Source organism: Rana temporaria, chromosome 5 (genome assembly GCF_905171775.1).
Source record: "Rana temporaria chromosome 5, aRanTem1.1, whole genome shotgun sequence".
NCBI classification, from domain to species: Eukaryota; Metazoa; Chordata; class Amphibia; order Anura; family Ranidae; genus Rana; species Rana temporaria.
Genome location: NC_053493.1, coordinates 202,702,616 through 202,717,929, shown reverse-complemented (window position 1 = coordinate 202,717,929; position 15,314 = coordinate 202,702,616). Strand labels below are relative to the sequence as shown.

At 45.7% G+C, this 15,314-nt stretch overlaps 1 protein-coding gene across 1 annotated transcript in view; it reads left to right on the top strand.

Annotated features, from left to right (window-relative positions):
* The window catches only part of PTPN3 (protein tyrosine phosphatase non-receptor type 3), a 268,489-nt gene that overhangs the window by 89,482 nt on the left and 163,693 nt on the right, over nucleotides 1–15,314 (top strand). The window contains exon 3 of the mRNA XM_040353487.1: nucleotides 5,844–5,951. Within this exon, the coding sequence (XP_040209421.1) occupies nucleotides 5,844–5,951 (108 nt within the window). The remainder of the gene's footprint in view (nucleotides 1–5,843; nucleotides 5,952–15,314) is intronic.

The window sequence follows — 15,314 nt, the reverse complement described above, 5'->3', positions numbered from 1 at the left end:
GACGTCATATGACTATGGGAATGAAGTGGTTAAATAATGCTAAATGTAGAGAATTATTTTAAAAGGTAAGACATATTAAAGTCCAGCTTCAGGCACCTTCTAGTGATTGTAAAGTCTGTGTTTTTTTCTTTTTTAAATAGCAAACATGTTGTACTTCCCTCCTCTGTGCAGTTGCACAGAGCAGCCCAAATCTTCCTCTTCTCGGGTCCCTCTTTACAAGTGCTCCCATAGCCCAGCAGCTTACTATGGGGGCACCTGAGCTGAACTGCAGTTTTGCGTGTCCATTACGACACACAGCTTCCGCTCTCCCCTGATTGGCTAACCAACTTTGACAGCCTCTGGAGCCATTTGACGGCCGTGGGAATCGTGGGCATCGCTGGAGAGAGGGCTCAGGGTAGGTGTTAGGGGGTGCTGGGGAGGCTGCACATACACACATAAAATGCATTAAGGCGGAGTTCCAGTCACGTCCCTACCCACACGCCCCGCTGTCTTCTGAGAAACACACTGGGCCAGATCCACAGCCAGCCGCCGTAACTTAAATATTCCCATTTAAGTTACACTGCTGCAAAATTTCTACCTAAGTGCCCGATCCACAAAGCACTTACCTAGAAATTTTCGGCTGTGTAACTTAAATCCGGCCGGCGCAAGGCGTTCCTATTCAAATGGGGCGAGTCCTTTGTCGGATCTTCTCCCTATCTATTGGAAACTGATTCTGTGGATCAGTTCCAAAGATAGAAACAGGGATACGACGGCGTATCAGTAGATACGCCGTCGTATCCCTTTTGTGGATCTGGCCCACTGTTCCCAGGAGAAAGCGGGGACCAGTGACGCCGCGCTACTCGCGCATGAGCAGTAGGGAACCGGGCAGTGAAGCCGCAACGCTTTACTTCCCGATTCCCTCACCGAGGATGTCGGCGGGTGCAGCCGAGGGACGAGCGATTGCTCGCCCTTCGGCTGCCGACTTTGCTGGCGCGCTGGACAAGTAAGTGTCCATATTTTAAAAGTCAGCAGCTGCAGTATTTATAGCCGCTGGCCTTTTAAAAAAATAAAATAAAATTGGCGGAACCTCCGCTTTAAGATAAAAAACCTTTTTGCCTTTACATCCCCCTTTTTTTTTTTTTTTAGACCTTTTATATTGTTTTTATTACAGGTACTTATATTGTGCTGTCAATTTATGCAGTTCTTTTCATATATATTGTACATTCACATCAGTTCCTGCCCTTAAGGAGCTTACAATCTAAAGTCCCTAACTCACCTTCATACATACAAATGCTAGAGCCAATTTAGACTGGAGCCAATTAACTTGCCAGCATGTCTTTGGAGTGTTGGAGGAAACCGGAGCACACATAAGAGACTCATGTAGGCACAAGGAGAACGTGAAAACTCAGTGTTGCTAGGCGGAAGTGCTAACCACATACTCTGTATAATTATTTACTATCAGGATATTCAAACATCTGACACAGGCTCCTGCACACTGGCTATTTAACCAATGGCATCTGGTCACTCCCTTGGAGGGTATGGATCTAGGATTAGGCTCCTTGTCTCATTCTATTAATGGGCTTAGATTTGAGCAATGTTGTGCATTTTTTTTGATGCTGAAAAAACAATACTTTGACGGCCAGAATAAATACCAGCTAAGCTGATGTTTTGACAAGTGTTTTCTCCTGTCTTGCTGTTTACCTTTATTTTTATAAATTTTGACAGTACTTTCAGCTTTTGGTTTATGTAAACCACCTGTCATTTGGTCAACAAATACAATAATACTGAATAATTCATTTTCTTTCTGAAGTAACTTTTTCTTACAGTATTACACCTGTTATATCGGTAAACACACATAGAATATTTTGTAGACTAATAGAGGTATAATATAATCTATTTTCCATTTCTTGTGCTTTTTTTACATTTGAATCAAATCTGTAAGAAATGTTAAGAATGTAAAATAGCTGCAATATGTTAATGTCGACACTTAGATGTGTCTCATAGCCATGCTGGCTTTCATTGCATTTACATTTTTATGGCACGTTAAAAAAAATCTTAGTGGTTGCAGAATGCAGTAGAAATTTCAAGACAAATTTTTTTTCTTTTTATTCTAATTTAGAATAGCATTGGGGAATTTAGGAATTCTGAGAGGTTTTATTGCTGTCCTGGTGACTTAAAAGTTTACCTTTTAAGTCACATGTTCCTTTAATTTATATTGTATTTATATTGCCTTAAAGCAGTAGTAAACGATAACCACCACCCCCCCCCCCCCCCAACAAAAACAATGTACAAAATGCATTGCATACCAGCACATATAGTGTCTTGCCATAAAATGAAGCCCTCTAGTGGCGCGCTGTTCCATCTTCACCTGGTCTCTTTACGGTTTACCTGGTTCAGGCCATTTGAATGGCTGAACCGTCATGACATTTGTATGGGCTTTCTGTTGGACAGCTGGAGGACTTGTAGAGCCCATTCACACCTAGGCGTATATATGCCTGAAGCGCAACACTCGTGCCGCTGGAGGGGCGAATTTACATTGATGTCTATGAGATGGTTCACATCTCACGCCGAACGCCGAAACGCCGTACGCCTGCCGCCTGAAAACAAGTCCCGGACCCTTTTTTTCAGGCGGCTTTCAGCGTTCGGCATAGACATCAATGTAAAATGTTTTGTGAAAAAAAAAGTTTACAAATCGCGGCAAAATACGCCGCGTACGCCGCGTTATAGTGTGAATGCAGCCGTAAATTGACTATGGTCGCTCTGATTAGCGTGCTAATATTCCATTAAGAACTATAAGCTGTCTGCCACAGTGGAAGATTTGTAGTTTCTTCATTCATATGTAGGGCCGAAACAACTAATCGATTAATCAACAACTAATTGATTATGAAATTAATCAATTACAATTTTCATAATCGATTAATCGGCCAGTAACATAATGGGGTTAAAAAAACTAAAATTAGCCCTTTTTATAGTAAAAAAAAACAAATTGCTACTGTAAATATTACTTTCACTGTCCCACTGTAAAAAAAATGAACCCCTTACAGTAGCGATTATTTGCTCTTCTTGTACTTATTTTTGTTTTTTTAACCCCATTATGTTACTAAACATCTCAGGCCTGGGTTCACACCTCTGTTTTTTGGTGTTTTTTGCAGAAACACACTACAGCTCATTTACATGTTTTCCTATGGGACACGTTCACATACATGATTTTTTGGAAAATTTTGGAAAGGGCAAAGACATAACGCAAAACGGTGCTATTTTTTTTGGTTCCCTATACTTCAATGGAGAAGCTGCAGAAAAGTATGTAATGTGTTTTTGCGGCAATTTGTGTTTTGTAACCTGTCCAACAACAAATTGGCCCAATTTTTTTTTTAAATGCGATTATTTTTTAATTTTTTTTTAGGCTATTATCCGATTAATCGAAACAATAATCGGCCAACGAATCGATTATGAAAATAATTGTTAGTTGCAGCCATATTCATATGTCTCTATAAATGAATGATGCAGGGGTGAGGAACCCCCCACCCACTGTCTGAGGGAAAGGTACTGAAGGGGTGAGGGGAATATGTGCTGAAACATATTACATGTTACACTGTAAATAAAGGTGTAAGGCCTCGTACACACGACCGAGTTCCTCTGCAAAAACCAGCAAGAAACTTGCTGGGAGATATTTTTTTGCCGAGGAAACCGGTCGTGTGTACATTTTCGTCAAGGAAACTGTCGAGAAACTCGACGAGCCAAAAAGAGAGCAAGTTCTCTATTTCCTCGACGGGAATGGAAAAACTTGCCTTGTCGAGTTCCTCGACAGCCTGACAAGGAACTCGACGAGGAAAACGATGTGTTTCGCCCGTCGAGTTTCTCGGTTGTGTGTACGAGGCTATACATAACAAAAGGTGAATTTACCACCCAATCTAGCAACCGTATCTGTATATGCTCACTGTCGGGTTTACACTAGTGTGAATTGGATGACCGTTTCTCCACATCCAATTCACATGACAAGAGATTGTGACTGGCTCTCTATGGAGCCGGTTCACATATCTCCGGGGCGGCTACGGAGGGGCTTGCACAGGAGTCCTGTGCGTCTTCTCGTTTGTTTCAGGGCCGAATTCGGGCAAACATTTGGTCCTAAATTTGTCCCTGAAATGGGGAACAGGGATGCACCAGACCCCTGCTGCAAGCCGCATCCGGCAGCAGTGTGAACCCAGGCTCAGACTTTTCTGATAAGGGAGCTATGCTGCTCCTGGAAATTTTCTGTTTTAATGACCGTCATTAGCATTTATGTTTTTCAAATTGCTCAGTGCAGCATTTCTCAACTTTTCACCGCACCCTTTAAAGTATGTAACATTTATGGGGCACTCCATTCTAAAATGTACAAAAACATTAATACTACTTACAAATAGAAAAACATGAGCCTGGGATAATGCACACAACCACTTTGATAAAATGAACTTCACATAGGAAGGTTCCTCCATCATATCAAAGGTCACCCATCGTGTCGGAGGCCCCATATACATAAAAGCCTCAATCACATTGAAGTCACCCATATGTATCCACGCCCCCTATACATGAATTTCCCCATTACCACAGAGTGATCTCATCATAAGGCTTCCCAATCACACACTTACACAGTACCCTCTTCACATCAGAGCCTTACTTTGTGGCTCCAGTAATGCAGCATAGGGCAGGAAGTAGAATAGGGGGATTTCTGTCTTCTACTGAATGCTGGGAAAAGCCCTGTCTTCTGCCAGCACTGGATCAGAGTCATGCGGTGCCATAAGTGTTGGCGAGACGGCCGCCATTACCACAACAATGAATGACGCTATGTATCCTGGCCCTATAGCAGGGGTAGACAACCCTGGCCCTCCAGCTGCTTTGAAACTACAACTACAACTACAACTCCCATGAGACATTGCAAGACCCTGACAATCACAGGCATGACACCTAGAGGCAGAGGCATGATGGGATTTGTAGTTTCACCACAGCTGGAGGGCTGAGATTGCCTACCCCTGCCCTAGAGCATTATTGTTTGGTATAGTGCTGGCAGCTGGCTCGCCCACCCCATGGTAACTCATGACGCTGATGGATGGCAAATTGGGTCCAGTGCTCATGGCATCCCCCCAGAACTCAGAGGGCACCCCAGGGTTGCCACAAGGTTAAAAAATACTGGTTCAGATCGCATCCCTCCAAAACTTGCTGACAGCAGTTAAAATGCAGTGACTCATTAAAAATGACAGATGCGTTCTAAGGTCGAGGGTGACATTGTAAATTCTTCACCTGCAGTGCTATAGGTTCCACCCTTGGTGTGCTCTATCGATCAATAATCTTTTCCACAGTATAACCTCCTTTCTGCCACCATTTACAATGTGTGTAGAACCGCTTAAAGCAAGATACATTTTGACAAATCCAGAACACAGTATTGACACGATGCACAATTGCTGCTTCGCCCTGGTGTAATATCCAAATTATTATATTTTACAGGGATGCGCTTAATAAGCGAATATTTAATTGGTACAAATTAAAGTTACAAAACAATATTTTTTGAATAATAAAAAAAATATGATTTTATTTTCCTGGACTAAAACTACTCTGAATTTCCAAACATAGTAGACTTTCTAAACATACTAGACTTTCTACATTCATGCCAAAAATAGGAAGGAATTCACACATCTATTTTAAAAGTGAAAGTATGAACATTGCAGAAGTCTGGTATACTGTATGTCGCCAGTATTTATTAGTCAGGATAGTCTCACACAAACACTGACATCTATTTATGCAGTCTATAGAGTCTTTTGCAACACTTTGGTGAGTAGGTGTTTTTTTATAATGATAAAAAACTAACAGACTTTTTTTTTTCTGTATTCCAGAAACAAGACACGGGTCAAGCTTTGCTGGACATGGTTTTCAATCACTTAAGTTTAAAAGAGAGAGAATATTTTGGCTTACAGCACAATGAAGATTCTTTAGATTCACAAGTGAGTGTATCCAAGTTTTTTGTGTAAGGCCCCGTACACACGACCAGTTTCCTCGGCAGAATTCAGCTTCCGACCGAGTTTCTGGCTGAATTCTGCCGAGGAAACTGGTCGTGTGTACACTTTCGGCCGAGGAAGCCGACGAGGAGCTCGACGAGGAAATAGAGAACATGTTCTCTATTTCCTCGTTGTTCTATGGGAGCTCTCGTCCCGCCGAGCTCCTCGGCCGCTTCAGGGCTGAACTGGCCGAGGAACTCGATGTGTTTGGCACGTCGAGTTCCTCGGCCGTGTGTACGAGGCCTAAGACAATTGTGCTTAACCACTTAAGGACCGGACCAATATGCTGCTAAATGACCCAAGGGGTTTTTACAATTCGGCACTGCGTCGCTTTAACAGACAATTGCGCGGACGTGCGACGTGGCTCCCAAACAAAATTGGCGTCCTTTTTTCCCCACAAATAGAGCTTTCTTTTGGTGGTATTTGATCACCTCTGCGGTTTTTATTTTTTGCGCTATAAACAAAAATAGAGCGACAATTTTGAAAAAAATGCAATATTTTTTACTTTTTGCTATAATAAATATCCCCAAAAACATATATATATAAAAAAAAATGTCCTCAGTTTAAGCCGATACGTATTCTTCTACCTATTTTTGGTAAAAAAAATCGCAATAAGCGTTTATCGATTGGTTTGCGCAAAATTTATAGCATTTACAAAATAGGGGATAGTTTTATTGCATTTTTATTTTTTTTATTTTTTTACTACTAATGGCGGCGATCAGCGTTTTTTTTCGTGACTGCGACATTATGGCGGACACTTCGGACAATTTTGACACATTTTTGGGACCATTGTCATTTTCACAGCAAAAAATGCATTTAAATTGCATTGTTTATTGTGAAAATGACAGTTGCAGTTTGGGAGTTAACCACAGGGGGCGCTGTAGGAGTTAGGGTTCACCTAGTGTGTGTTTACAACTGTAGGGGGGTGTGGCTGTAGGACTGACGTCATCGATCGAGTCTCCCTATAAAAGGGATCACTCGATCGATGCGCCGCCACAGTGAAGCACCGGGAAGCCGTGTTTACATACGGCTCTCCCCGTTCTTCAGCTCCGGGGAGCGATCGCGACGGAGCGGCTATAAACGAATAGCCGCGCCGTCGTCCCGGATCGCTCCCCGCGGGAATCCGACCGCCGCATGTCGCGCGGGGGGGGTCCCGACCCGTGGAAAGGCAGGGACGTACAGGTACGCCAATGTGCCTGTACGTGCCATTCTGCCGAAGTATATCTACATGCGGCGGTCTGGAAGCGGTTAAGGATTGTTTTTTTTTTTTTTTTGTCGGCAACCAAAAAGAATTACTGTTTTATAAACACACAGGGCCATGTTCTGGCCTAAAAAAAAAAAAAAAAAAAAGTAAGGATGTATACAAAAGTTTATACTTTTCCAGTATTACAGATCTGTTGTTAAAAATACACAACCTTGTTTAAAAACCACACAGGGCCATGTTCTGGCCTAAAAATCATACAGATGTATACAAATGTAATTGATACTTTTCCAATATTGCATCTTTTGTAGGATTTTGATATTCAACAGATGGCTTGCTTGGAGATCATAGATCCAATGCGTTTCTAGATATATCAATTAATCTCTTACTCATGCATAATCAGATGTCTCTCTCAAATATCAAAGAAAGCTTGCAATAATATCTATGCAATATCCTCACAATTGATTCAAAACAATTACATCACACTATCCTTACAAGCATAGAGAGATATATTACCACTTCTCATGTCTGCTTTTATCAACCTCCACTTGCTTGTAAAGAGGGGAGATCTCATAAAAGTATAATAGCTGGATTCAGGTAGATTGCCGCATCTTTCAGGTGGTGTAGCGTATCGTATTTACTCTATGCCGCCTTAAGTCAGAGAGGCAAGTGCTGTATTCACAAAGCACTTGCCTCCTAAGTTACGGCGGCGTAGCGTAAATGGGGCCGGCGTAAGCGCGCCTAATTCAAATGAGGATGAGGGGGGCGTGTTTTATGTAAATGATTGGTGCATGCGCCGTCCGTTTACATAATACAGTGTGCATTGCTCCAAAGTACGCTGCAAGTACATATTGGTTTCGACGTGAACGTAAATTATGTCCAGCCCCATTCACGGACGACTTATGCAAACGATGTAAAATTCTAAAATTTCGACGCGGGAACGACGGCCATACTTAAAATTGACTAGGCCAGCTATTTGTTCGACTAACTATACGCCGGAAAAAGCCATACGTAAACGACGTAAAAAATGCGCCGGGCGCACGTACGTTTCTGAATCGGCGTATCTAGTCATTTGCATATTCTACGCCGAACTCAACGGAAGCGCCACCTAGCGGCCAGCGTAAATATTGCAACCTAAGATACGACGGCGTAGGAGACTTGAGCCGGTCGTATCTTAGCCTAATTTAAGCGTATCTGGTTTCCAGAATACGCTTAAATTTGCGACGGCGTAGATTCAGAGTTACGACGGCGTATCGTGAATCTAGCTATAAGTCTCCCAAGTCTCTGCCAATGAACCCTAAGTGAAAAAATCTCTCTAAGAGTGGATCCCATTGATGAAAAATAAAAAAACAGCAGCAACCCAAGAAAAAAAAAGAAAGAAAAGGGAAAGCTACCGACACTGTATTGGCAAAATGACAAGGCGAGCATGCGCTGTAGTGGAAAAACTCTGGGAATCGGCAGGGACTGCCATTGGAGTTCCCCAAAGAGGAGGGAGGAACTCCAATGAGGGCCAATGTGCCCAGAATAAAATATATAAAATGTATTATATTATATATTTAAACAATTATACATATATAAAAAGGGATAAAGTGCCCAAAATGGGCACAACCATCAGAGAGGTGCTAGAGAACAAACCGCAGTGAAAATGGGCTCTGTAAGTACTTGTCTATAATATATGCATATATTTAAAAAAAAAAAAATCTTGGGTTGCTGCTGTTTTTGCATTTTTCATCAATGGGATCCACTCTGATGAAAACGGTCTGATGGATTTTTTCATCAGATATCCGATGAAGCTGACTTTCACCAGTCTTCACCAGTCTTGCCTACACACCATTGGTTAAAAATCCGATCGTGTCCAACGCGGTGACGTAAAACACAACAACGTGCTGAGAAAAACGAAGTTCAGTGCTTCTGAGCATGCGTCGACTTGATTCTGAGCATGCATGGATTTTTGACTGATAGATTTCCCCACAGACGATCGTTTTTTTTCTATCGGTTTTTTAACCATAAGAAAAATTTCAAACCGGTTCTATTTTTTTCACTGATGGGGAAAAAAAATGATGGGGCCCACACACGATCGGTCCATCGTTCCGTTTTCATCAGACGAACCGATCGTGTGTACAAGGCATTAGAGGGATTTTTTCATTTTAAGGTTAATTTATGATAAGCCCTTTTCCATGACTAGTGTTGCTCACGAATATTCGCATTGCGAATATTCGACTCGAATATAGCATATTCGAGAAATCGCGCTATATTTCGAAATTCGCGGTGAATATTCGCAATTCCGAATATTCGATTTTTTACAATTTTTTTTTTTAATCAGATCACATCCTAGATATCTCCATCGACGTCTAAAAGCATTGCTGGTATCATTAGAGACCCTGGGCCGAGTAGCTGAAGCGTTCATTGAATTTTCCAGAAAGATCGCAATGCGATTATTCGGCAAACGCAATATCGCGCGATTATTTTCCTCGCCCCGATCTTCCGCATCAGAGCGGTTTTTACAGTTTCATTTTTAAAACAGATCACATCCTAGTGATCTCCATAGACGTCTGAAAGCATTGCTGGTATGATTAGAGCCATTGGGCCGAGTAGCTGAAGCGATCATTTTATATTGCCGAATATTCGCAATGCGAATATTCGGCAATAGGAATATTGCGCGATTATTTGCTCCGCCCTTTTGCATCAGAGCCAATCAGAGTTCTCCTTCCACACTCGTCACAGGTTAGCAACCAATAGGAACCTGCCTGCATGGACATTATATAAGCTCACTCCCAGCACCATTTCATTGCAGATTCAGAAGCTGGCTATAGAGTGTGGAGGCTGTTTCTGTGTTCCTGGTTTCCTGTGTCTTTGTTCTTGATTGATTTAGATCATCACCAGCATTGCTATTTAGTGATTCCAGTGGATCTTTTCCAGTATATCAACTGCTTTTTTCAAAGCAATAGACCCAAGAGCTTTTTTCAAAGCTACGTTTTGTGCTGTTTTGTGCTGTTTTTTTCATTTGTGTTACTGTTTGATCCTGCAATCCTCCCTGTTCAGTGATATTTGCAAGAGATTTCAGAACACATTTTGCTGAGCTTTATAAAAGAGCTTTTCTAAAAGCTAAGTTTTGTTCATCTTGTGTTACTGTTAGATCTTGCAGGTTCGCTGTTCAGTGATATTTGATAGGCATCTCAGTTCACATTTTGTTTAGTTTTCCCTAAAGAGCTTTTATAAAAGCTAAGTTTTGTGTTCAGTTTAGTTAAATTTTGTGTAGTAAGTGTACACACTGTTAGTGTACATTTATTTCATCTAGCTTAGCTTAGTGTGTGTTTAGTGTCTGTGTTTTGTGTTTAAAAAAAAAAAAAAAAAAAAAAAAGTTAGTGTTTGTTTAGTGCTTTTTTTTTTTTCTTTAATTTTGTAGTCCTTGTCTGGTGTACTACTTTTCTTATAGTTTAGTAGCTGTCTGTGTACGTCTTTGTCTGCGTGCCTGTCTTGTAAAAAAAACACAAAAACACATTTTGTTCACATTTTCCCCCCCCAATAAAGTTTACCCCCCCCCACACACATATCAGCAATAATGAGCGGCATCCGTGGCCGTGGCAGCAGGGGTAGGGGAGTTACTCCCAGTGCTGGATCGCTGCCAGCACGGGGTACCTCTCGTGCCCCTACTAGTGGTAGAGGATCGGGTGCAAGGGGAGTACGCCTGATCCGGGAGTTCTTCCCATCGGGCAGCCGCCCGATATTGCCATCTCAGGCTCAAGTAGTGGTGGACTACATGGGGCACAGCAGTGCCACTGAGTCGTCGGTCCCGACTCACAGTAGTACCACCATTACACCGTTGCCTGTACTACCCCCCCCCAGCCCCCAAGAGTCCAGCATCTTACTGTTCGACAGCGACAGTGAGAGGGATCTCTTGGGGGAGGCCATGCATCAGGCAGACCTCCAGCTCTGTCCTGATGGTCAGGACCTTTTTGAAGGGATGGATGAGGAGGATGGGATACCTGCTGGCAGTATCCCAGAGACATCCCTTCAAACTGGTGCTGCTGTTTTGGTGCAGGAAACAGCAGCACCTAGTCAGACCCAGGCGTGGGTGAGGGGACAGCGGAGCCAGGCTAGAGGCTCCATGTCACGTGGTTCCCTCAGACCAACACATCTCAGCCCTTGGTCTGACATCTCTGGGGGCGAAGAGGGTGACCCATCATGGTTGCCATCTGATGCGTCGGCTCACTACGTCAGTGACGACGGGGAAGGTAGGCACCCTGGTGAAACGGTGCGCCAGGTCACCACCAGGGAGACCATCGTCAGGGTCTCCACTGGTGATGGCAGCAGGAGGTGTCAGGAGGAGGAGCAGCAGCAGCAGCAGCAGCAGCAGGCAGCTCCACCTGTGCGCACCGAGTCCCAGCAGGTGCAAATAAGCGTCACCCCATCTGACAGGAGGGCGGTGCTGAAGTCACCTGTCTGGAATTTCTTTACCCTGGTGGCAGACAACCCTACCGTGGCCATCTGCCGGATTTGTAAAGTGAGGGTGAAGAGAGGGAAGTGTTTGGCTCGGGTGGGTACCACAGCCCTGAACCAGCACCTGAGGATAAACCACTGGGCGTTGTATGACGAGATGAAGCGTGGTGGTGGTAGCAGCGCCACCACCACAAGTGAGCAGGGTACAGCAGCCCCTGCCACATCTTCATCTGTTTCCAGCAGGTCATGCCCCCCCGCTCCCTCTAGTAGAGGTACTGGTACCGGCAGCCAGACCTCTACTTCCACAGCACCCTCCACGTCTGTGTCCCGCACTGCCGTCCGGCGCCAGGCGTCGATTTCAGACGCCTTTGACCGCACCACTCCCTTCCCCCCTGGAGACCGACGTGTGCGTTCCCTCAATGGGCTCCTGGCAAGGGTTATTGCCCAACATCTGCTGCCCTTCAACATAGTTGACAGCAACCCCTTCAGGCAGATGTTGGAGCAGGCCCAACCCCAATGGCGTGTCCCCAGCCGCCATTTCTTTGCCAGGACTGGTGTCCCTGCCCTACACCAGCACATTGTGCAGAATGTAACCCTGTCGCTGGATCACGCTGTCAGCGACAGGGTTCATCTGACAATGGATGGCTGGACCAGCAGGCATGGGCAGGGACGCTACATCAGCTTCACGGCCCATTGGGTTTCCCTCCGAGGCGTCGGTGAGGGATCGTCGGCAACCGATCTTGTGGTGCCGCCCCGGGGTGTCCAGGGGAGAACTGCTGGTCTCCCTCAAGCCACTGTCTCCGCAGCTGCTGAGCCTCCCAGCAAGCGCCCCCGTAGCTACTCAAGTGTGGGGCACGTGCGCTGTCAGGCCGTGCTCCAGCTTGTTAGTTTAGGGGACCGGAGACACACTGGAGAAGAAGTGCTGAAAGCACTTCAAGCTCAGGTCCAGAAGTGGCTGACACCCCGAAGGCTCCAGCCAGGTATGGTTGTCTGCGATAACGGCAGCAACCTACTCGCCGCCCTCCATGCTGGCAGTCTGACGCACGTGCCCTGTCTGGCACATGTCCTCAACCTGGTGGTGCAGAAGTTCCTGCGCACTTATCCAGGGTTGAGTGACATTGTGGCAAAGGCGCGTAGGATTGCCAGCCACTTCAGGCGCTCCCCAACCGCTACCGCGTCCCTGTCCAAATTGCAGCGGAAGTACAATCTGCCCCTTCACAGGCTGATTGTGGACAGTGTGACACGGTGGAACTCCACCCTCCACATGCTGAAGAGGTTGTGGGAGCAGCAAAGGGCGGTGAGGGAGTACCTGATGGAACTAGGCACTGAGAGGGCTTCACCACAACTCCCTTTCATCGCCTGTGCGCAGTGGGGGCAGATATACCAGGTCTGCCAAGTGTTGTCCTCCTTCGAGCAGGCGACCAAGATGGTCAGCAGTGAGCAAATTGGCCTCAATAGCGTGCTGCCAATACTGTTCATGCTGGAGAGGACACTAGATCGCCTGCTCGAGGCTGGGGAGAGTGCCTTGGTGGAGCAGGAGGAGTCAGCAATGCTCCACCGAGACCAGGGCCAGGACGAGGAGGAGGAGGATGATGATGAAGAGGAGGAGGAGGTGGTTGCTGGTGTCGTCCCGGAGTCAGGGCCTGGTCAGGAGGGAGAGCCGGTGTTGGGGGCACCGATAGTCCGGGGGTTGGGCATGTCTGAGTTTGACCAGCAGCGCCTCAGGGATGAAGAGTCGCACCTCATTCACCTGGCCAGCATTGAGGAGTCACAGCGGGCTGTGCTCTTCCCCATGGCTGCCCACATGCTGAGATGCCTCAGGAGGGACCCCCGGGTTAAGACCATCAAGACGAGGGATGATTTCTGGATGGCCACCCTTTTGGATCCCAGGTGCAAGGGGAAACTGGAGCAGTTCATCCCAGCCAGCCGGAGGCAGCACCGGATGGAGGAACTGCAGGCAGCCATTGTCAGACGGTTGGAGCAGGCAACTCCCCGGCCTCCAGTTGTCCCCCCTCATCTCACCCAGCAGGTGGCTGCACCCAGCTGCAGCCGAGCAGGGGACCTAATGGAAGAGATGAGGATGTTCTTCCAAACCGAGCGACCCAGTACCACCACCAGCAGCAGCAGCAGCAGTCACCACCAGCGGCTGGCCCACATGGTGGCAGACTACATGGCGTCCGTCGGTGCTTCTGACAGTATGAGCACCGACGACCCCATGGAGTACTGGGTTGCCAGATTGGACACCTGCCGCGAGCTCGCTCAGTATGCGCTGGAGTTATTGTCTTGCCCCCCCTCCAGCGTACTATCTGAGCGGACATTCAGCGCGGCAGGTGGGGTGGTCACGGACAAGAGGACCCGTCTGTCCACAGACTCCGTGGACAGACTCACATTCATAAAGATGAATGAGTCCTGGATCGGCGGTGACTTTCTGGCACCCGTCGTCGGTTCAGGGCGCTGAAGGGTCCCTTGCCATGCATTCCCTGATGAAGCCCCGGACCTGATGTATTTACAGTGCTGAATATAACTATTTCAACATCAGAGAAAATCAATGTTAATATTTGGTACAGTAGGCTTTCTTTGCAATTACAGCGGTCAAACATTTCTTGTAGTTTTACACCAGCTTTGCACACACTGGAGGAGGGATTTTGGCCCACTCCTCCACACAGATCTTCTCTACATCAGTCATGTTTCTGGGCTATCGCTGAGAAACACGGAGTTTGAGCTCCCTCCAAAGATTCTCTATTGGGTTTAGGTCTGGAGACTGGCTAGGCCACGCCAGAACCTTGATATGCTCCTTACAGAGCCAATCCTTGGTTATCCTGGCTGTGTGCTTTGGGTCATTCTCATGTTGGAAGACCCAGCCTCGACCCATCTTCAAAGCTCTAACTCAGGGAAGGAGGTTGTTGCCCAAAATCTTGCAATACATGGCCCCGGTCATCCTCTCCTTAATACAGTGCAGTCACCCTGTCCCATGTGCAGAAAAACACCACCAAAGCATGATGCTACCACCCCCATGCTTCACATTAGGGATGGCGTTCTTGGCATGGTACTCATCATTATTCTTCCTCCGAACACGGTTAGTGAAATTATGATCAAAAAATTATATTATAGTCTCATCTGACCACATGATTTTCTCCCATGACTCCTTTGGATCAGTCAAGACAATTATGTCAGCAGTTATTTCACACCCTATATACTCTTATTAAGACTGCTGTACATCATGGCAACTCCTGCCCATGTCATATGACTCTGTATCAACTACTACTGTTAATACTACTACTGCTGCTTCAGCTGCTGCTGCCGCCCAGTCAATACACCTATGTCAGCAGTTGTTTAACACTCTATATACTCTTATTCCTACTGCTGTTCATCATGGCACCTCCTGCCCATGTGATATGACTCTGTATCAAGTACTACTGTTAATACTACTACTGCTGCTTCTGCTGCTGCTGCCGCCCAGTCAATACACCTATGTCAGCAGTTGTTTCACACTCTATATACTCTTATTAAGACTGCTGTACATCATGGCAACTCCTGCCCATGTGATATGACTCTGTATCAACTACTACTGTTAATACTACTACTGCTGCTTCAGCTGCTGCTGCCGCCCAGTCAATACACCTATGTCAGCAGTTGTTTAACACTCTATATACTCTTATTCCTACTGC